Source organism: Ambystoma mexicanum, chromosome 4q, assembly GCF_040938575.1.
Source record: "Ambystoma mexicanum isolate Mex_15411 chromosome 4q, UKY_AmexF1_1, whole genome shotgun sequence".
Classification (NCBI taxonomy): domain Eukaryota; kingdom Metazoa; phylum Chordata; class Amphibia; order Caudata; family Ambystomatidae; genus Ambystoma; species Ambystoma mexicanum.
In genome coordinates, this window is record NC_090928.1 from 845,747,237 (window position 1) to 845,771,044 (window position 23,808).

General features: G+C 51.6%; 1 protein-coding gene across 2 annotated transcripts in view; it reads left to right on the forward strand.

Annotated features, from left to right (window-relative positions):
• The window catches only part of FBXO11 (F-box protein 11), a 911,561-nt gene that overhangs the window by 223,986 nt on the left and 663,767 nt on the right, over nt 1–23,808 (forward strand). For both annotated transcript variants that reach the window (XM_069608416.1, XM_069608415.1), the window contains exons 8-10: nt 22,550–22,656; nt 22,740–22,851; nt 23,077–23,183. In XM_069608416.1, coding sequence (XP_069464517.1) covers nt 22,550–22,656; nt 22,740–22,851; nt 23,077–23,183 — 326 coding nt within the window. The remainder of the gene's footprint in view (nt 1–22,549; nt 22,657–22,739; nt 22,852–23,076; nt 23,184–23,808) is intronic.

Here is a 23,808-nt window from a genome sequence, read left to right on the forward strand (position 1 = left end):
AATGTGACTTTTAAAGTGCGCTATCAGGCCAATGTATGTGGCCGTTCTCCTGGACATGTGTTTCTGTTGCACTATGTGGACACATGGTACTTCACATGATTGGACATTGTGGATTTAGCATTGTTTTATTTGGCCCACCTACCTGATTCTTCGGATGTCTGCACTCCTTTCTCCATCCCTCCGACTCCCTCTATACTCTCCATTCTAATGGTGGAGGCACAGATTCCTTCCCAGGGGGTCAACTTGATGGGTGATTCCGATCCTCCCCCGGTAGCTATAGCAATGTTACGGTTGGCTGATAGTATGCTCCGTACGCGTATCCGCAAGTCGTCCCATCGCTTTCTGCATTGCTGTGGGTTGCGGGGTGCGGTCCCCACCGCACTTACCCGCTGTGCCACCAGGGCCCATATGGCCTTCTTGTTCGCAAGTGCTGTCCTGGTCATTTGCGTCGAGAAGACGACGGCAGCATTCTCCTGGAGGGTCTCTGTGAGCACGGTGAGTTCCTCATGGGAGAAGTGGACCTGCCGCTTGTGGTCGCACGCTTTTTTCGCAACTTTTCCCATTTTTATTGTTTTCACTAGGGTGGCTAACGGGTTGGGATGTGTCTCAGGGTAGGATTTTTAATGGTTGTGTTGGGATTCTGATTTTATAGGTGTACGGCGTGCTGTTTCCCGTTCCGGGCCCATGTTTTTACTTCCGTTTCCGTATATTTACGGTCACCGTATTTTGCGATTACCGCTCATTACGGTGACCGCTATGATGGGTGGCGGAATTGCACCTAGGGCGCCGTACGACGGCGGTGAGGGGCGTTTTGGGGACATTTCCGCCATCGCGGACTTTGCACTTCCGCCATGGCGTAGTGCTCGTGCCCGATGGGTCAGAATTAGCCGCACTTTACTCCGTCGTGCAATGGCGGAAACGCTATTTACGCTATGGCGGTCAGGTCAGTTACTTTCCGCCAGGGTCGTAATGAGGGCCAATGTAAGTAAAGTCAATTTCACTTTACTGCTCTTGGAAAAAGTTTATTCAAGAGAAGGTATTTAAACCTTAGGTAAAGTAAAAGATGATGCGTATGGAGTTTCAGACTCCAAAACCAAAAGAAAGAGTTCAAATCGCATTAAAAATACATGAGGAACTGGCCACCAGGGGGCGCACGGATAAACATTCTCTCTGTGTAAGCTCCTCTCTGCGGCCCCCCAAAAGCAGCTTGAGCCCCCGCCAAGGGACCCCCACCATTGCCCCCAGCAGTTGGAAGAAAATCCGGAAGAAATCGGACAAGAACTCGCCGAGAAACCCACATCTCGTTTCTTGGCGGCGGACTGCGCCACAATTCGAGAAACTTCTAGGCCCCAGTCGGATCGGAGCCATACCGCTACGACCTGAGAGGCACTTGGACTGCCTCATCTCTGCGACAGCGCCCCGGCTGCAAGTCAGTGCCCCGCTGAAAGCGCTGTGCATAGGAATGGCACCAGAATAACTACATTAAGCGGCAAGTCATACGGTGACCCCACAGGCGACATACTTTAGAAAAATGCCTGTCTTAACTCCTGGAATCATTAAGAAGGCACCTGATAACGTGAAGACGACGTGGCAGCGTCCCCTAAGTATTAATATACTGGTGGCCCACGTAGGGAAAGTACATTAAAGCGGCGCAACCCCACGGCCGCACCTACATACACAGCAGTAGCACATAGGACGACCCCCTGCATTTATCAGCCCACCCGATACTACCGGAAGAGGTAAACCGTCCACAGACGCACCCAAAAGAGGCACAACATATCCCTGAGGTTCAGGGTTGGGTTCTAAGGAAAGTAGCAGGTTGTGCAGGAAAGAAACAGAACATCTCGATATATTAGCAAGAATCTACTTGCTGAACACTCTATTCAACCTAAACCGACCAGAAGGTGCCGGAGGGTTGGGCCTCTGCGCAGCAGGGCGTGTGCCCTCCTCACGAAGACGCTGATACAGCAGATGCAAACTTAGGGCCAGGGGGCGACCTGAAGAGCCTCACATGTACTCTAAACCACAGAAACGAGAAGGTTGGGCCCCCATTTATTTTTCAACATTACTTGGGGCAAGTGCCCTCTTCTGCACCAGGGTTCGAGGAAATTCAGGAGGATGAACACATCCCTGGACATGGAACATTAACCAGGCAATAAAAGGTGGGCCTTGGAGGTAAGAGCTAACGTACACTGACCCGTGTTCACAGAATTAGCGGGTCACCCACAGACGCAGACAGGAGACTCTGGGGTGGCACTCCTGGAGTGCCAAGGTACTAGTCTCCGCAGTTAAAGGGAACTTATCAAGAGACCTGCACACCTATCTGAGATGCTGTTGCGAGAGGGTGGTCCTGGAGGTGAAATAACCCTGCCCAGGGCGCATCCCATAACATTCAAGGCGAAGTAATCTCCAACAAACTTGATCCGTTATAAGTTCTTTAAGGGTGGGGGTTGGGGGAGTTGGGGCTCAAGGTTAAGTGGTATATCATGCGTTGGGGCCGCGAGAGATGTGGTTCCCGCTGGTGGTCTGAGACCGGCCTGGCGCAGTGACCTGCTGGGATCGGACGCCAAGAGGGGAGGTTGGGGGAGGGAGCGGGGGGAGAGGTGTAGAGTGAGAGGGGGCGGGGAGAGAAAAATGGGGAAAGGGCACGGAAACGAAGACAGATCTTCTTAAAAGTATATTCAACACTATCATAACTCTTTCAGCTAGAAGCTGGACAAGTTCACGATATGGGCAAAAGCGTAATATGATAAACTATGGCTATGGATGTTAGGCCAGATGAATCCAGACTTCTAAGGACTGGCACCCTTAACATCAAGGGACTCCATTCCGCCACTAAACGATCGCTTGTTGCGAGAGAATTCAAGAGAGCGAACCTAGATATGCTCTTCTTACAAGAAACTAAGTATGCAAAAGGCGACAAACGAAGGGTCATCTACTCGAGGGTGGGATCTGAACACTGGAGCTCGGGCCCCCTACGAAAAGCTGGGGTGTGTATACTATTGAGAAAGGGACTCAACTTTGACGTCGCCAAGTCATGGTCCGATGTGGAGGAAAGGGCCATCGTATTGGTTGGTAGAATGACCAACACTACCCTCGCACGCGCAACACTTTATGCCCCCAACTCTGCTCAAACCCGATTCTTCCAACGGGTGGTTCCAAAAATCATGCTCGAAGCTGCGGAACAGATCATTCTAGGCAGGGACTTTAAAATGTTGGCAGATCCTACATCTGCCCTGATCGATCGTGGCCGAAAAGAGGTAATCTAGATGATGCAGTTGTACGGACTGCAAGATATCTTGAGACACTCGCACCCTAATGAAGCAGGATACACCTTTTACTCCGCACCACATTCACTAGGATCGACTACATTTATATGACCACGGAATTATGTGAGGCCACAGTTGCCTCCGAGGTTGTACTGATTTCATGGTCTGACCATGACATGGTCACTGCCGAAATGAATCTCCTTGCATTACCGCATAGAAACACAAAGTGGCCTTGTAACAAAACACTCAGGAAAGACCCTTTCTTCCGTGAACATATGGCAGAGGAGATTACTGAATACTTCAAAGCAAACGACACAGGGGAGGTATCTAGGAACATGGTGTGGGAGGTGGGGAAAGCGACAATGGCGAGGCGTTCTAATTAAGGAGGGGGCAGTTAAGAAAAGAGAGGACCCTGATAGTGCGATTTCGCGTATAAGTTTGTTCTCTATTAGATGTCACTGCGCAGACCCCTGTGGATGAAAGGACAGAGAGGATTGCTGAGGCTCTACAAAAAAAGGAGGAACTCCGACAGCTGGAGGAAGGGGGGTCATTCGCAAATTACAGTTTCTGAAACAGAAACATTACGATAAGGCTGATGCACTCCTCGCAGCCAGATTGCGAGGACATAGAGCGGAAAGATGGGTATCTGACATCCAGGAAAGAGGTTAAGGCTGTTTATGCGTCCCCCCAGGCGTCGGTAATGGTTAACTCAGAATATTCAAGATGGTTCAACCTGGAAAGGGGTACTAGACAGGGTTGTCCCCATTCTGCAATATTCTTTGCGCTCTCCCTTGAACCGCTTGCAGTAGTGCTTAGATCCGACCCCCAGGTCGAGGGCATTAGGGTAGATGGAAAGGAATATAAAATTAGCCCTCTATGCTGACGATATCTTACTCCATATAATTAACCCCATGACGTCAATAGCTAGAGTCATACACTCAATAGATACCCACGGGAAGCTCTCTGGCTTCAAGATCAACAGATCTAAATCGATCCTATATGAACTGCAGACACTGCCTCCTGAGAAGTCTCTGCATGCTCTCAGCTTGGCCTACAAATGGGGGGACCCATCCTGCATTATTTAGGTATAAACTTTACAAGGAACATATGTACAATGCTAACTTTCCACACATCCTTGCCTCATTCCGTGCAGATCTCGCAAAATGGCAGAAGCTCACAATCTCGTGGATGGGTAGATTTAACGCAATCAAAATGGTGTCTTCCCTGGTTCTTGTACCCATTCCAGGTCCTTCCCTTAAGACTACCAGAGAAGTGAAGGGTGCCATCCTCACATTTTTGTGGTAGGGGAAGAAAGCAAGGATACCATATCAGGTACTCACTATGCCCAAAGACAAGGGAGGTGTAGGTCTTCCCCGATCTGAAGCCGTACTATCGAGTGACACAACTAAGAGTGCTAATCCTGTATTTGAGAGAGAGGAAGGATCTGCAATGGGTTCATCTTGACAATTAGTCTGGCCCCTGCCACCGTTTTGGAATGGCTGTGGGTCCCCAGGCCGAAACTCCTCCACAGACTTCGAGACCACCCCATTCTTGGTACAATATGGGATATCTGGAAAGAAGGGGCGGACATGAAGGGAATTACCACATGGCCCTCCCCTGTAAGTCACATATGGGCTCCAGGGGTCCGTAAGATGATACCCGACCACGCTCAATATCAATCCTGGTACGATGCAGGCTTGGAAAGGGTGGCACAGCTGTGGCGAAACGGGGCTTTTCTCACAATCCCAGACCTCGCAGAAGCGCTAGGAATTCACCCGATCCCAGTCTTCCTCTACCTTGGGCTTAAGGGCGTTCTTTCTAGAAAAGAATGGCAAACGAAAGTACAATGGGAACTTACGCCTTTTGAGAAGCTACTAGGCAAAATGACTGAAAACAAGGGAATGATCTCAAACATGTACAGGGCATTATTACTCGATGGGACGAAATCCACCACCAAACTCTAACAAAAATGGGAACGAGACCTCGGCAGGGAACTTGATGAAGCCACATGGGAAAAGATCTGCAAAGGAGCCGCGCAGGTCTCAATCGCAGCTCAATATAAGCTACATGCTATCAAGTTGCTCCACAGGTGGCAATATGACCCATATAGACTCTCCAAAATGTTTCAGACCACAAGCCCTTTATGTTGGAGTTTATGCGGAGAACAAGCTACTTACTGGCACATGTGGTGCGGCTGTCCCAGGGTGTAAGTATCCTGGTCGAAGTGTTGGGTTGGATTAAACAAGTAGACTGGATATCCCGGACAATCACACCCCTGTTGATACTGTTTGGTTTGGATGAAACTGACGATGGTATGGTCAGAGTAAATGGTATAATAGCGCCCCTTCTCCTAGCCGCACAAGCCTGTTCAGTTATCAAGTGAAAAGAGGACCAGCTCCCCAACAAAGAGTGGATTGGAGTTTCCACAAACATGTACACCATGGGAAAGATCACTGCTGCACTCCATGGAAGAGCTGCCCAGAACAAAACATTGTGGACCGATTTTGCAACTGAATACGCCCCAAACTCTAGATGGGTGCTACATAAAGGCCCCTAATGGGAGGCCTAACAGAAGACAATAATATACCAACAGAAAGGGATGCTAGTCCAGAAATATGCAGACTAAACTATAGCCGTAACCAGGGTGTCCTTTCATAATGTCTTTCTGCCCTTTTTCCTGTTTCTAAATGGTTAATCTATGAAAGTGCACTTAGCATAGCATAATTACAGTAACCTGATAGTAAGTGAATTGAAACAATAGATCTCTGTCCTGGGGGGTGGAGTGTGGGGGGATGGGAAAATTTGGAAGGTTCCAAATGTTAAACATGTTTCCCGGGCAAGGCATATGATGGAAATACATTCTTAGTTGTAAAATGAATCGCATGCCAACTGTATCTTGTAAACCCTTCATGTTTGAAAACGAAGACAAATTTGAAAAAAAAATACATGAGAGAGTGGGGAAAAAAAGGGTCTCACTCTCTCCAGGTAAAACATGTAAAACATTAAAGTCCTAGAGTCCAGCAAAAGACCTGGTGTCTCTAAGTTAGAGAGGAATGAGCACATTTCTGAGAATTCTCCCTAACACCTCAACATCAGACAAGGGGAAGTCCATATCACATTCCTCCTCCTCGTCGCATAAGATGTAGTCTTCTACGGAGAAACTTCACTCTTCGGGCCATGAGTCCTCCAAACACCCTTCCAAGTCTTCATCCAGAGGGGCCTCTTCCTATAAAGATGGGTCGGTGCTGCGGTCTGCGCTGGCGGCAGGTACATAATCGTCTGTGCCGCCTGTAAAGTCTTCCTCTGCGACAGAGCTTCCAGGGACGACAGCGTTGACATTGATGGCCCTGTTGAGGACCACGCAGGTTGCCATTCCGTCGACAACCACGCTGGTGATTCAGGTGGCTCCCTTGCTGGTGACGGCCTCATCGACGACCGCCCTGTCTACGGAGGTGGCGGTGCAGCATTCTGAGGGACAGTTGCTGGTCGAGGTGGAGTCCCCGTCATGTAGAGATTCGACATGGCAGTCTGGGGTGGCGTTCACGTTCATTCTTCTAATGGATTTTCTGCAACATGAGCCTCCCTCTACCTATGAGTTGGAGTCTGATCAGGAGGATGGTCATCAGTTTTTGGATCGTTCGGTGTTGCAAGCGGTTCACCCGTCCACGCCACAATACCCTTTGGTGAATACGCATTCAGTGCTCTCCATGCAGGTGCCGACGACGCTGCAATCCCTTCTGGGCCAGTTGGACTCCTGGTACATCCGGTGCTGGCGGTTCCAATGGTTGGGCCCTTGTCTGCCACTACTCACCAGAAGGTGCCTTCAGCAGCCCCTCACAGTAGAGTGCCTCCTCCCAGAGGGTTTTCCCCCGATCCGGCCTGCTCTGCTTTCTCCCAGAGGGTTCAGTCTGCCCAGGAGGGATCAGGAAGAAGATGAATTGGTGGAGTCGGAGGTGGACAGCGTTCCGCCAGACACTTTCGACGGTCCTGGGACACTGATCCGCAGGTGGATACTCGGAGTAGCCCTGCTCAGCTGTCGCTGCTGGATGATATTGGTGCTTTTCTTGCTATGATGGCAAAGGCCTGTAACGAGTTCGGCCTCATACCAGAGGAAGAGAGAAAAATGCTGTTTTTTTGTTTGACCATATGGGGAAGAGACTGCAGTCTGTCTTTTTGATCCCCATATTGGACCACGTGTGGCAGGAAGGCCTTCGGACAATGCACCACTCGTTTTCAGAGCCGGCGGTCAAGGGACGCCTGGAGAAGAAGTTCAAGGCACTGGACTTTACTCCTAGTGCCTAAACATCGCAGCCCATTCCGGAGTCAGTGGTTTTGGCTGCTGCCAGTAGGAAGGCGTGCAACACCCCACCCCCCTTGAAAATGAAGGCTGGAAGCTGGATGCGTTTGGGGAAAAAGGTCCTCACGGTGGTTGCGACAAAGGTCAAGGCGGCCAACTTATTCGCAATCATGGCGCACTACGACAGAGAAATGTGGCACAGGTTGGCTTCCCTGTTGGACCACTTACCGGAGCAGCAATGGAAGGAGGCGATGCTGTTGGTTCGAGATGGGGAGGAAGCGATCGAACCACAGTATCAAAATTGCTGTTGATCTGGTGGAGTCTGGGTTTAAGCAGATAATGGTGTGGTGCTCCGACGACAGGCCTGGCTGAGCTTTACTGATTTCCGGCCAGAGTTTCAGCACAAGTTGCGAGGGGGAGCAGCTGTTCGGTGAAAAGATTGACGCCTCCCTCAAAAACATGAAGGAGGACTCTGATATGGCAAGGTCCTTAACAGTTGTTTTGCCCTTTTCGCGCCTTTCGAGTGGTGTCTGGGAATGCCAGATTTGCAGGCTCCCGAAATAAGAGATATGGTAGGTCTACCTATTTCTCCCAGGGCTTCCGACGTTCTTTCCAGTCCTTGCATCGGAGCAAGGACTATAAAGGCCAGAGGAAGAGGGGATCTTCCTCCTCTCAAAGAGGCAGGCAGTCCAAGCCTCAACAATAATGCGTGCCACACAAGAGCACTTGGTTAGGAGGGAGGGTGGCGCACCACGTCGTCTAATGGCGTTTGATCACGACGGACAGATGGGTGCTCGATGCAGTCCACTACGGCCACTCGCTGGAGTTCAGGTGTCAACCCCTTCCAATTCTGCCAGTAGAAAGAGCTCAACCACACCTGCAGGCCTTGCGCCAGGAGGTGCATCTGATGCTGCAATAGGGGGCGATTGAGAAGGTGGCGGCGTTGGAAAGAGGAAAAGGTACATAGTCACGCTTTTTTGTCATAAAGAAGCCGAATGGCAAATGGCGCCCCATTCTGGACCTGCGGCCCCTCAACGATGTGAAAAAATGCAGGATGCTAATGTTGGAGGACGTCATTCGTTCAGTTCAGCCGGGGGTGTTTCTGGCCTCGTTGGATTTCGAGGATGCGTACTTTCACATTCCCATGCACCCCAAGCACTGCAAGGTTCTACTGTTTGTGTTCGGCGACAATCATCATCAGTTCCGGGTCCTTCCCTCTGGCCTGAAGTCTGCTCTCAGGACTTTCACCAAGTGCCTGATGCCGGTGGCGGCTTACCTCCGCAGATCATGACACCACGTACCTGGACAACAGGCTGATCGGGGGAGGGGGGCACTAGTCAGCAGGTGATTGACTCACTCAGCGCAGTTATTCACCTGTTACAGCATTTGGGCTTTGCAGTCAACTTCGGAAAATCCTGTCTGGCGCCTTCCAAGGAGTTGATGTTTGTGGGAGCTCATTTCCAGACGGCGCTCAATCAAGTCAAGCTGGCCCAGGAACGGATCGAAAAGCTGCTGTTCTTGGCAGGTTCATTTGTACCAGGAACCTCCGTCACAGTCTGGGCGTACATGTCTCTTCTTGGCACCATGACGTCCGTCATCCCACTCATCCCAAATTGCTGTCTGTTCATGCGACCTGCACAGGAGTTTCTCGCTTCAGTGGTCTCAGATCCACGGCTCCTGGCCTGACAAGGTGATCATCTCCCCGTCCCTGGCCAACACCCTGCAGTGGTGGTCTCACTCCAACCTCATAAAGGGCATGCCCCTGGTGGAGCAGGAGTTCAGTATACCATCGTCACTGATGCCTCCTAAGTCTGTTGGGGTGCTCACCTGGACGGGTTTCAGGTGAAAGGACTGGTCCGCCAAGGAAGTCTCGTGACATATCATCGTTCTGGAGTTGAGGGCAGTCCACTGGGCTCTGAAATCTTTTCTTCCCCTCATTTAAGACTTGGTAGTTCAGATTCTCACCGACAACACCACACCGATGTTCTATCTACGTAAGCAGGGGGGCACACATTCTGGGTCCCTGTCCCTGGAGGTTCAAGCCATCTGGCACTGGGCCCTGGCACACATTGTTCATCTACAGGCATTTTACCTCCCAGGGATTCAGAATATTCAGGCAGATGCTCTCAGCGGGGAGTCGGCTCAGATGCACGAATGGCGGCTTAAGGACGTTAAGGCGGCGAGAATATTCGAAAGGTGGGGGACTCCTCCTCTGGACATGTTCGCCAGCCCCGATAACAAGCAGTGCCGTCTCTTCGGCAGCTGTCTCTCTCATCTGCACTCAAAGGGGGGGTGCATTCTCCTATGCCTTCCCTCCGTTTCCGCTCAGACGGACGATTCAGATGATTTGCAAAGTTCCATGCAGGATCATCCTGGAGGCCCCGTTCTGGCCCAGGCAGACTTGGTTTTCCGACCTTCTTCACCTAGCAAGGGACGACCCTCTTCATCTGGGTTCGGAGCCGGATCTACTTTCACAGGACCAATGGATGGTGTGGCATCACAACCCGGGCTCACTTCACCTAGCAGCGTGGCTCCTGGCCACTCCGAATTCGGAAGTCTGATGCGTCTTCTGGAGTGATGATATGGTATTACTCCTACGTCCCATCCCCTTTCCTCCATACTTATGGGACATCTCTCCGTCCTGTGGGACGGGACCGGAGCACTTTGTAAAAAGCATCCCAAAAAATGTTTTTAAAAAGTGTCCTTCCTCTTACCCTGCCCACCTTGGCTCGCCCCCGCGCATCGCCCATCAGTTTTTTCTCCGCTCGTTCGTGACTGGACGCACTTGCATCCTCGGAATGTTTGCTTCCCTTTTTTCCTCTCTGTCTCTCGCTAGCGATCGTGTACTAGTCTGTCGTTCAAACTTGACTTTCCAGACTGTTCATCGTGTCACCGTCGTTTTGCGAGGGGGGGATCCCCATCCTCTTTGTTTAGAGTGCTTGGGTCCGGATCACTGTTGGGATTCCTGTTTTCACTGCGACTCCCTTTCAGTCCGGGCACTTCAACGTCGTTTGAAGCGGTGGGAGGTGGTGTTCCGACGAACTCCTTCACATTTTCAGGCGTTCATCGACGAGAAGAAAAAACGCCCGGTAAGTTCTTTACTTTTCAGAGCACCCCGGCCGGGGGATCCTTTCCAGGTTCTTCTTGGGCCGGGAGGGGCGTTGATCGCTCTGTCACCGAGGTTCGCCCTGAGGTGCCAGTTGGGCCTAATAATTATAGCGCAGTTTTCTCCGAGGGTCTCTGTAAGGGGCCTGTGGATACCAGAGCATGCTCCAAGGCCCCTCCTGTGGGGGCTGTTTGTGGACCCAGTTCTGAGTCGTGTGGTACTGGAGCTCGCTCTGAGGCCTCTGTCGGCTTCCCTCAAAAATAAGACCAGGGTGCGCCCTGAGGCCTTGGGTGGGCTTGCTGTCACGGAACGGATGTTCAAGGCCCGTGCAGATAAGGCTGTTACCGGACCTGGGTCCGAGGTCCCTCGTCCAGAGGCTAAAGCTACCAACAGTTCTGAGAGGCCTGGCAACAGTTCTGAGAGGCCTTCCTCGGTATGCTTCCAGAGGGGGGCTGAGAGCCTCTTCTCTGGGGGATGCTCTCGAGATTTCATGGCACAACATGAGAGCTTATGCCTTCCCGCCTCTGCCTGTAGTCCATCGTGCAATTTGGAAGCTGAAGAACTCAGTGAACTGCTCCCTTCTACTCATAGCCCCCTGGTGGCCGGCCAGGTTTTGGTTCCCAGAACTTTAACACCTGTCGGTGTATCCGCCGATCATGCTACCGGTGACCCCCGATCTTCATCAGGGGGAGCAGCAGAAATAGCACCCCTCCCCACTATCGCCCAGCTTGGCGGCATGGTGCCTGAGTTCAGGTCTTTAGAGCATCTTAACTTGTCTACGGATAACATGCGTATTATCCAGGCAGCCAGAAAACCCTTGACCAGATCCCAATACAGGAGTAAATGGCTCAGGTTCTGTCATTGGTGTTTGGGAACGCAGTTAGACCCAAGGGTGGCTACGATTGACACTGTGCTGTCCTTCGTGTCCTCCCTAGCAGAGTCGGGTATTTAATTTCTGTCCTGCAGAACTCATCTTTCATCGGTCACTGCTTATCTTTCTACAGACCAATGTTCCTACTCCCTGAGTAACTCGGTCGTCAAGAGGCATTTTGCAGGCTTGACATGCCTCTACCCTCCAGTTCGTAGTCCGCACCCGCCGTGGGACCTAAATGTAGTCCTGACGGCGCTGTGCCATAAGCCTTTTGAACCCATGGCCACGGTGAACCTCAAGTACCTATCATGGAAAGTGTCCTTTCTGGTCGCCATTACCTCAGCAAGGCGAGTGAGTGAGCTCCAGGCCTTGTCAGTGGAGCATCCCTTCTTGGTTTTTCACAAGGACAAGGTGGTCCTACGGACAAACCCTGCCTTTCTACCGAAGGTGGTAACTGAATTACATCTGAATCAGTCGATCTCCCTGCCGGTCTTTTTTCCGAACCCTACCTTGGAGGCAGAAAGGGTTCTGCACTGTCTTGATGTCAGAAGGGCTCTTAAGTTCTACCTTGACAGGACTTCCGAGCTTAGGAGTTCTTCTCAGATTTTTGTGACTTTCGGTAACCCTCAGGGTAAGCAGGCGTCTAAGGCGACTATTTCTCGATGGATCGCCGCCTGCATTACGGAGTCTTTCACCATCCAAGGGCTGAAACCTCCTAAGGGTATTCATGCACACCTGGTGCGGGGCAAGGCAGCTGCGGTTGCTTTTCAGAAGTATGTCCCTTGGGAGTCCATCGCTAGGGCAGCTACTTGGGCCACCCCATCTGGTTTTTGTAAGCATTATTGTCTTGAGATGAGCTTGAGAGCTGATGCTCAGTTTGGTCAGGCTGTGCTGAAGAACCTGTTTCAATAAGGGGTATTTCCATCCACCCGTAGTTCCAGTTAGGAGTGCTTTGGAATCTCCCATAAGTATGGAGGAAAGGGGACGGGACGTAGGAGTATAACCAGGTTCTCCACCATGGGGTCTGACATGGATTCACATGCTCATGAATATTCCCCGTCGTCCGGCTGGGAATCCTCGGCATAGAAAAAATCAGTATCAGTTTCGTTTCTGATCTGCCTTTCTAAGTAGTAACCAATCACTGGTCTCTGGGTCATACTGCCCCCAACCAATGACTGCCCTCTCCCTAAGCCCCGCCCCTGGCAGCCATCCTCAGATTTTTACCGCACGTTCAAGTGTTGGGAGTCCTCGTGCTGTAGCTCTCGAGCTTTTGCTGCGTTTTCACGCTTTTTCAGGAGATTTTCTCATTTTTTCGGTAAAATAGAGCCTCAAGCTCCACCGTTTCTACATCCGATCAACGGGGATCCGTTTCGGAGTTTCTACACCCCTCAAGGGTGAAGATTTCGTCGAGTTCCGCTTTTGGAGGATTCCAGAAGTTCCGAGGCCTACCCCGGACATGGCCCAGGAGAAAGGAAGCTCGACGCCCGGGAAGCTGTTCAGCACCTGCCCTGGATGCCAGCTTCAGAACGTTTTCAAGGAGGACGAGCATTCGTTATGCCTCTGTCTCCATGAGGACAAGACACACAAGGAGAAGGACTGCGCGTTTTGTGGGAACATGTCGGAGCGGACCATGAAGGATCGCCACCTCTGTCTCGCCAACTGGCTGGAAGGTAAGAGCCCGCCAAGCGAGAAGAAGAAAAAGAAGTCCGAGCGGTCTTCTAAGTCCTGTGAGGGTGCCCCGGCGACGGGGGCCCAACAAAAGGCTAAGCATCGCGAGTCCGCGGGCACCGGGAGCGCCGAACGGTCGGGCTCCTTGGCTGCCAGGCAGGGCGCATCCTCCCCGGCGGCATCAACCATGAGCCAACGCTCTGGCTCGGGTAAGAGGAAGTCCGAGAACCCGGCGAAGCTTCTGGAGAGGCCCCGGTCGATCTCGAAGATTCCGGCAGAGGGGGAGCGAGGCTCGGACCCTCCCCCCAAGGTGAAGGCCCCAGGCGTACAGAAGGTGACTATGGCCTTAATTCACCCTGCCAAGACCTCGATTGAGGAAGTCTCCGCGGCCCTGGCTCAGCCTGTGGAGGCTACACCAGTGGAGGCGCCCTCAGGACTCAGTCTCCCTGCCACCGCGGAGGGAGTCTTCTTTCAGGCCCATTGAGAAGACCCCCACGAAGTCCTTGTTGGTAAAGGTGGGGGAGGGGCTGGTGGCCATCGTGGATACGGCCACGACCTCTGAAGAGGAGCTCATCCAAGTCGTGGAAGAGGCCCAGCCCATCGGGAGAGACCCCGATGAGGGCGACGACGAGAGCGACGGTGTCGCAGACAAGGCTCCTCAAGTGCCCTCGCTCCCGTCGTTTCCGGCGCCGCAGGACACCTTGGTGGCCATTTTGTCAGCGATTCAGTCCTTATGCTCAGAGAAAAGGACTAGATTGCCCCTCCCCCCGACGGAGGTACCTGAGCCAGACCCGACGGGGGAACCGGAGTCAGGACCCTCAGAGTCCACCGCTTAAGAGGAGGAGGACGCATCCTAGGCCACCTCTCCCGCCTTTGCGGCCTTCTCTGCCTTCCTCCCGGTCTACTACCCACGGGGATGATACAGGCATGGACACGACTACGACAAGTACAGATGACGACGGGGGCGACGACGGGATGTGTCCCCCGTCACCCCCTGCCCAAGCGTCCCCGCCCGACGAGATTGGATCCTTCCATGCCATGATTTCCAGGGCATCCAAGCTCTTCCAGCTCTGCCCCGAAGAAAAGAAGGAAGGGTTCCTTTACCAACAGCGCAAGGCTGAAAGGAAGACGGTCCTCACCGTACCGCTCCTTGATGACATCTGGGATGAGGGGCTCGCCCTCCTCAAGAACCCTGCCACGGCGCCTGCAAAGAGGGACCGGTACGAGAAGAAGTACCGGGTCCCCGACGCTGCCCCCTTGTGCCTTAGGGCGCAACCTACCCCGGATTTGGTCGTTTCGGCGGCGGCCAAGAAGAAAGCGGGGGGCATCGGCCTCGACTTCAACCTCCCCGCCGGACGGTGAGGGTAGGAAGCTGGATGCGATGGGAAGACGTGTCATCATCTGTAGCGACGACCATCAAGGCGGCCAACGCCGTCACCCGATGTGATAAGTAGGACGCACGACGCCCATAGCCTCAGTTCTGTTTTTTCCGGGAACGTGTTCGCTTCGTGAATCTCGGTACGCCTCGACTATTTGGAGTTTGCTGTTTTCTTCTCGGTTCGTTGAACCTGTTCGGTTTTTTGTGAAGACCTGTTCGTGGCGATGTCTACTTCGTCTTCAACCCCGCATCCGGGCTTCAAGAAATGCGGGGACTGTGGGTCCCAGATGTCGGTCACGGACTCGCACGACGCCTGCCTCTAGTGCCTCGGGGGGGGCCATGATACGGACGACTGAATCGACTGCCAGTCGCTCACGGCAAAGGCCTTGTGGGAACGCAAGAAGAAGCTGTCGGTAGGTCGGGTGTCTAAGATCCGGAAGTCGAGGTCTGCGGGGCTTTAGACCGATGACTCAAGAGGCGACTCTCCGCCTCATCGTCGGAAGTCCAGTGGGTCTCCTTCCAGGAGCCGGTCTCGCCACTCCTCCGCCTCTTCGAGGCATTCCCGGAAGCGCCGGCATCGGTCGCCTTCCCCGTCCTCTTCCGAGGACTCCGCCCGTCGGCGGGTCGCTTCTTCCTCCTTACAAGCGACACCGGAGGAATGAGCTTTCTTCGGGAAGCAGATGCTAGCGATTCTTGAATCGCAGGGCGCCTGTCCGTCTGCGCCTCCGAATGGGGTCGGTCGGCACCGGTCGAGAGACACCGCTCGTACGCCTTCGGGCTCGGGTGGTAAGCACGGCTCGCGGGAGAGGTCCTGCTCGGACAAGGGTAGCCGTTCTCGCCATGCCCGTTCCAGGTCCCAGTCCTCGACGCGCTAGAGACCGCGTGATCCTGTGCCATCTTCGAAGAAGACGTCGACGCCTGTGGCGCCGAGGTCGTCGATGATTTCTCTCCAGGCTCCGCCTCCGAGGGGGTCGTCAACGCTGTCAGCGCCTAGGTCGTCGAGAGACATGCTCGGAGCTCCGGCTTCGAGGCCTGTGTCGACGCCGTTGATGCTGGTGGCGCTGCAGCTGACGTCAACGCCGTTTCTGTCGACGCCGACTCGTTCGGCGCCCTCAACTCGTTTCGAGGCGGTGGTGTCGGAGGGGCCCCGTGGCACGGGGTTAGCCCCTAGAAAGGCTCTGGCTATGTCAGGCACTGCTTTGGTCCCCAGATGTCTTCCTCTCGCCGCCTGGAGTACATTTCAGAGGGTGATGAAGGCTCTGATGACGGCTTGGTTCCGGTTACGGTATCTGATGAGCTTATCTCGGGCCCTAGCCAGTTTGATGACCTGAGGCAGTCACTGCATGATGCCAGTGGACTGGACACCTCCGGAGGTCGAGTTTTGTAGGCCGGAGCCTGGCACTCATGCCGATTCTTCATATCGGTGTCTTTTGTCTCGGGTCACTGAGTACTTGGGTTGGTCAGCTCCCCCAGGGGAGTTCGTTCAGGATGATCTTGCGGACATCCTTGATCTTGGTCCCCCCACTGACCCGGTTTTGCCGTTTCATATGGCTCTGCAGAGAAGGGTGGCGGCGGCTTGGACTGCTCTGGAGAGTCTCCCGGCAGTGGGCAAGTCTTTGTCGCGAAAATACCATCCAGCCAGTAGCGACCCCTGCTGCTTGTCCAGGCACCCCACTCTGGAGAGTTTGGTGGTGCAGGCGGCTACGGCCCCGGCAAAGCAGGCGTCGTATCCTACCATCCCTCCGGATAGGGATGACAAACGTTTTGACGGCTGGGCGAAGAAAGTGTTTTCTTCAGGGGGTATGGCGCTTCAGGCGGCCAACTCCATATGTGCCTTGTCTCGTTTCACACACACACACTCACTCTGTGGAACTGTGTTGCGTTAGCGGCTGAACGTATTCCCGAAGGGGACGAACGGGATGGTTTGCTTGCTATGATTCAGGATGGCAAGGATGCCATGTGTGAGGCCGTTCAGTCGGGTTTGGACATGGCAGATTGTGTCAGCCAGTCCATGGCGGCGAGCACCGTAATACGCAGGTTTGCGTGGTTGCGGAAGTCTGGGTTCGCTCCTGATGTGCAGTCCCGGCTCCTCAACATGCCCTTTGACAGTGAACATCTTTTTGGCAGCAAAGCTGACGAGAGCCTTGAGAGGTTGCAGACCTCCAAAGCTGCAGCAAAGTCGTTGGGCGCTGCAGTTCGCCAACCTCCGCCTTTTTCGTCCTAAGGGAAAGCAATGGAGGGGAGGTTCCTTTCGCTATTACTCGTCCTTCAGTAAAGCGAGAGGAGCTAGCAGTCTGGTACTCGAGGTGCCAAGGCCGCTTGGGCTGTTGCCTCCTTGCCCTCAGGCAACGCTGCAGCCGCTACCACTCAGTCATGAGGCCAGGTCCCATGGTTCGCCGGTTGGGGGTAGGCTGGCGCAGAATCTTGTAGAGTGGCGAGCCATTACTTCAGATGTGTGGGTTCTGGAGATCATAACCCACGGCTACTGTCTTCCTTTTCGGCAGAGGCCTCACAACAATCCACCTGGGAACCTCTCTTTGAAGAGTCCGGATCCGCTCCTTGCGTAGGAAATTCAAGCCCTGCTGGAGAAAGGCACCATAGAACTGGTGCCTGTAGCGGAGAGGAACAAGGGATGGTATTCCCCTTATTTTTTTGATTTCGGGGAAAGACGGGGGATTGAGACCCATCATGGACTTGCGCGGTTTGAACAAACTCCTCAGGAAGGACAAGTTCAAGATGGTTACTCTCTCTCAAGTCCTCCAGGCCCTTCAACTTCAGGACTGGTTGGTGTCTCTCGACCTCAAGGATGCTTACTTCCATGGGCCGATCCATCCCAAGCACAAGAAGTACCTGAGGTTCGCGGTTGGCGACTCGCACTTTCAGTTTCGGGTCCTGCCGTTCGGATTGACCTCCGCCCCGAGGGTTTTCACCAAGCTCATGGTGGTGGTGGCAGCGCATCTCAGGAAAGGGGGGATTCACGTCTACCCCTACCTGGTTGATTGGTTGATCAGTGGGAGCTCTCCCGAGCAAGTCCTGGATCATCTGTCCGTCACCTGCCACTCCCTTCACAAGCTGGGCTTCTCCCTCAATTTAAAGAAGTCCCATTTGACACCAACGCAGCAGCTCCAGTACATTGGAGCAGTGCTCGACACATCCCTGGGGCAGTGTTTTCCTCCACAGGTGAGGGCTCTTCACATTCAGCAGATGGTGCACAAGTTTCAACTTGCCCAGAATCTCCCAGCGTTCGAGTTCTTGAGGTTGCTCGGCCTCATGGCATCCTGCATTCTTCTGGTGCCAGAGGCTTGTCTGCGGATGAGATCTTTGCAGTGGGCACTCATCTCCAGTGGTCTGTCCTCCGGCAGGCTGTCGGACCCTGTTCAGGTGCCGCCCTCGGACGCCCAGGACCTTCTGTGGTGGGCCGTCGAAGGCAATCTGATGAAGGGGGCCCCATTTTGGCTGCCCTGGCCGGAGGTGACGATCGTGACGGACGCATCCCTCACGGGATGGGGAGCTCATGCCAACGAGTTGACAGTCAGCGGTCGTTGGTCTCCGTCGGAGTCCAGACTCCATATCAATCTGTTGGAGCTGAGGGCCATCAGGCTTGCCCTGAAGGCTTTTCTGCCGACTATGCGAGGAAAGAGTGTCCCGATTCTAACGGACAACACGGTGGCCATGCACTACCTCAACAAAAAGGAGGGGGGCAGGGTAACTTCCTCTGTGCAGGGAGGCGATGCAGCTCGAGTTCTGGGCCATCCAGCAGGAGGTTTCGATCTCGGCTGTTCATCTGGCCGGAGACAACAACGAGACGGCGGACGCTCTGAGCAGGCAGAGCACGATCTCTCACGAGTGGGAGCTGGCTCAGGAGATTCTCCTGGAGATCTTCGCCCTTTGGGGGACCACTCAAGTAGATCTCTTCGCCTCCAGTGTCAACCGGAAGTGCGAAAGGTTCTGCTCGCAGGAATTTCCTCCAAAAGGAGCCTTAGGAGACGCGTTCGTGCTGGAGTGGTCATTCCCACTGCTGTACGTGTTTCCCCGTCATCCCGCAAGTACTGCGGAGGTTACGGAGGTTTGGTTCCCGGATGATGCTCATTGCTCCTGCATGGGCCCGCAGGACGTGGTACCTGGACCTTCTCGACTTGTCCATCTGCCCTCCATGTCGTCTTCCCTGCCGAGACGATCTGCTCTCACGGGAGGGGGGGGGGTCAGGTTCTCCATCCAGAGGTCAGATCCCTCAACCTTCACGCTTGGTTTCTGAAAGGTTGAGGTATAAGGATTGGGACCTCCCTGAAGACGTGATGAAGGTGTTGCTCTCGGCCAAGCGCCGGCAACAAAGTCTCTGTACCGTTGCCGTTGGAGAAAGTTCTGCGACTGGTGCAGAGTTAAGAATGTGGATCCTTTTGTATGTGACATTCCCATGGTTCTGTCTTTTTTGCTTTCCCTGGCCCACAGCGGCTTGCAAGTAGGGACCATTAAAGGATATCTGGCGGCGGTGTCCATATTTAAGTGCTCGTCTGAAGAATGTTCCTTTTTTAAGATTCCTTTAATTTCTCAGTTTTTGAAAGGGCTCACTAATGTGTTCCCTCCGCCAACTTTTCTGGTGCCTGGTTGGGATTTGAACCTTGTTCTTAAGTTTCTTATGGGTCCTCCGTTTGGACCTTTGCATTCTTGCCCTTTGAGAATGTTAACTCTGAAAACTGTATTTTTGCTTGCGGTTACTTCCGCTCGCAGAGTGAGTGAGCTACAGGCACTTTCAGTTAAGCCACCCTTCACTGTATTTCATAAGGACAGGGTTGTGCTTAGAGTTCGTCCTTCTTTTCTTCCGAAGGTGGTTTCGGAATTTCATTTGAGCCAGAAGGTTGTTCTTCCGGCGTTCTATTCTCCTCAACATCCTGGTAAGGAAGAGGAGAGGCTCCATAGGCTTGATCCTAGGAGAGCGTTGAGCTTTTATATTTCGCGCATGTCCCGGGTCAGCGTGGACGATCAACTTTTCATTGGTTACGCTGGAAAGCGTTTGGGACAAGCTGTGACGAAACAGACTTTGTCTCGTTGGATTATTCTAACTATCTCAGAGTGTTACCGCTTGTCGGGTAAGGACCCTCCGGCTGGCTTGCGAGCCCATTCTACCAGGGGAGTGGCTGCGTCTACCTCCCTGCAGAGGGGTGTTCCTATTCGTCACATCTGTGATGCAGCCACCTGGGCTTCAGTACATACTTTTGTACTTCACTACTCCCTCGATTCCATCAGAGGGCAGGATCTGGCCTTTGGCAAGGCAGTCCTATATTACGCAATTTGATTGGGCATGCTAAATTTGTGTTCTGAATTCTTTTCCAACCTCCTTGCTGGGTACTGCTTTGGGAGTCTGTCATAGATATGGAATACGTCGGAGGACCCAATCCCCTCGAAGAACAAGTTACTTTCTTACCTGGTAACGTTCTTTCGATGGGCTGGTCCGACGACTTATTCCATATCGCTCCCTCCCTACCTTCCGTGCTGCAGAATTTCTTTTGCGATTGCAGCTTGCGTTCCGCAAGGCCTTGTGTGTCTGACTGGCAGAAAACTGGTAGCACATGTTCTGGGGAAAAAACTACAATTGAGGCTATGGGAGTTGTGCGTCCTACTTATCACATCCGGTGACGCCGGCCGTCGGAGGAGGTCCTCGGGGACGGCGCATCGACGCAGACGCCGAAGATTTTCCAAAGCAGCACAGCTGTGGACATTACCTGTCATAGATATGGAATACGTCGTCGGACCATCCCATTGAAAGAACGTCACCAGGTAAGAAAGTAACTTGTCGTTCTGAAGAAAAATCACTGTAGGGTCTCAAGCTGTTACACATGTGGAGGGTAGAGCTGAAATCAATTCTAGCAAAGTAGCTACTGCAAGTCCCAACTGAGAAGCGCAAAGGAAAAGACACTGAGGTAAGTACAAGTCAGAACAGTACCTTTTAGTTAGAAGAGTGGTCCAGTTGGCTGCTGTCTGGTTGCAGCGATGCAGGTCCTGGGTTCTTGAGCCTCAGTCGTGGGGACAAGAGGGAGGACGTCTGCGGCAGCAATTTGGAGGACGGCAGCAACTACGGCCTCCTTTCGGATCAGCAGCATTTCGCGGTTTCAGCACGTGGTAACGGCACCACCACGGATCTTGGATACCAGTTGGGCATCCTTCACTCCTTGAGTCCTGCACTCTGGTGATGGGACTCGAGCTCTGGTCGTCCTGATTCTGGAGGATCCTTAGGAGACTCTTGGAGCTTCTGGCCGGATTGCAGATGTTGCACTCAACTACAGATTTCTCTACCCCTGGCACTCGTCTTCTGCAGCGGCAAAGAAGTACAGCCAGTCAGGGTAGATGGTCCAGTGGAGTTCGTCTCGGGGTTAGTTGGTCCCAACTAACCCAAGGGAAGACGTTGAACCTTCCGGAGCATTTCTTGTCGATCAGGAAAAGGAGTTTCAGCACAGCAGCAGGGCTACACCAGGCAATTCAAAGCTCCAGGAGGATGCAGCAAGCTTCGTTCACGGTTTCTTCGTCTGGTGTTCTTCCCAGTGGTCAACTCTGTTCCAAAACACTCTCCTTTTAAGCAGGTTTCTCCCATTCATGCAGAGCCTAGGCTGTCACTCAAACAGCAGGGTGGCTGTCCTGCAAGGACAGCCAGACAGCCAATCAGGACTGGGTGCATTCAGGCATTCATAGAGACAAAGGGCGTGGGAGTTTCGGCAACCTCCCTCACTTCCTACCCTTCCAAACACACTGGAGCCATAGGCGGGTTTCAGTACTGAAGCCCGCCAAAGGCAAAATTGTCAAAGGGCTCAAACCTGACTTGGCGTGCAGCGTAATACCCAAGAAAGACAGCTGGGGCCATTTTGTCAAAATGGTTTCCCATGGGTGCTATACTGCAGCTGAGGATTCGGCCTGCGGTAGAAAAGCACAATAGTAAGAACATTTAAACCACTGCCACCAGCCATTTAAAGTAGGGAGGGTAGCAAAACAAATGTTATATGAATAGGTAGGATAACGGGCTACTAAGTAACCCCCCAGCACTCCACATAAAATGGTGTGTGCTGGACCTACAAAGAGGAAAGGTTAAGTAAAGTCAATTTTACTTTACTATCCCTGGGAACAGTAGTTCAGGCAAGGTATTTAAAACCCAAGAAGGATTTCTCTGGGACACTGCACGGAAGGTGCTCTGTCACCATACAAAAAGTAGATTCCCGTGGAGTTTGTCAAACTCCAAAAACTAAGGAAACTCAATCCAAATCGGGTCAAAACACACGAGAGAGAGAAAAAGGGCCCACTCACTCGAAATCCATCCCCAATATAAAAACAGTTTACAGTACCAAGATATACATTGTTTAGAGCAACCACTAGATGGCGGAATATGGGAAGCGGGTGGATTGTCAATCACAATATCAAGCTGCATATCTTAAACATTAGTGAGGATGGTCTAGAGAACCTAGGAACGTTTTGTAAAAACTCCTGTGTCCCGGTGTTGCTCAACCACAAAAGGGCTTGTAATGGCCTATTTCACCTGATGGAAAAGTAAGCACATTGATCTGTAGATCTTTAATGTAACTGATAGGAATTCAACAGAAGTTAACAATGATTTGACCACTTGGGACACGTATGGCCTGGCCCATCCTGCAATTAAAAATACGTTTCATATCTCGAATTTGAAGTGAACTGGAAGGGGGGATTGGAATAAAGAGCCTTTTCACATCTCTTTAAGCTGTTTTTGCTTAATCTCTCCCTAGCCGCTAATGTTCAGCTGGTTGAAATCTAAGGAAGTAAAAACCATCCAACTTGTTTTAACCATTAGCTACTTGAAAGAAAGTCTGACAGCCGTTCTGGTCTCAGTTAGGTCATCACTAAAACTGCTCTCTGTTGGTGTTGAATATGTGTGAACAATAATATTCTATAATTTAGTATCGTATTCCTCAAGCTAATTAAATGCTTTATTTTTATTTTGCAGCTCCGGGTAAAGTAGCAGACAAAGTCATCATTGAAAACACTAGAGACTCTACGTTTGTTTTTATGGAAGGTTCGGAAGATGCTTACGTTGGGTATATGACAATACGGGTAAGACAACTGATAATTTAAAGATTAGTTAGCTTGGTTTATTTATATATCACAATAATGTAACTCTCCCATTTTATTTTTAGTTCAATCCGGATGATAAATCTGCTCAGCACCATAATGCACATCACTGCTTAGAGATTACAGTAAACTGCAGTCCAATAATAAATCATTGCATCATTCGAAGTACATGTACAGGTCAGTCGATTAATTTTTTTTATTTTATTTTTTTTAAATTTCCATATTGGGATGCAATCCAGTAGTGGATCTAATTTGAATCCGTCAAATAATGTGCTTTCTATTGAAAAAATAAAATGCAGTTTATGGTGACTATTTTACTCGCACTACAAAAATCTAGTTCTCTTGCCAGCATGCTAACATGTCTGAATTTGTCATTGTAATATTTAGTTTCCTTTTTTTCAGTTGGCTCTGCGGTCTGCGTCAGTGGTCAAGGAGCTTGTCCCACCATTAAACACTGCAATATCAGCGACTGTGAAAATGTTGGCCTATACATAACCGATCATGCACAGGTACATTGTCTGGTGTAACAACTGATTGTTTTATTTGATGCATGAGAAGGATGCTTTTACCCACTTTACATCGGAATTGCAAATTCATCAGCATTTAACTTTTTATTTTTTATTACCAAATGGTTCTGCCTGTACAAACAAGTTTCTCCAACACAGACATTTGCTGTAGAAAAGTCTTTTGTGGTGGTTAATGGAGAAAAGACTGTTCAATTCCTTTCAGGTTTGCATGCCATTATAGAAATATCGACCAAGTTGTGATAGGGTTTGTTAGTTCTAGTGATCTGTTGGCATGTGAAGATGTTTTTTGCTGGTTGAAGGGATGTTGATGGGCTGGAACTTCAGAACGTTTTCTCATTGTATGACAGGTGCTTGTTTGTTTTCGAAAACTGTAATAAACATTTAAAAAAATAGATTTGGGCCAATGTGCAGACTGTTTTTAATATGAAAATAAGGTTGTTTTTGAACTGGGCCACCCCATGGTGGAATTATGCGCATTGTGTGCATCTCAACCATAGGGAGTATCCCCAACATGTGCTCTGCTCAATATTTGTACATAATTACAATACTATATACTTATTTATAAAATGTTATCTGAAGAATCTTAAAGAATAGACATTTGAAAAAT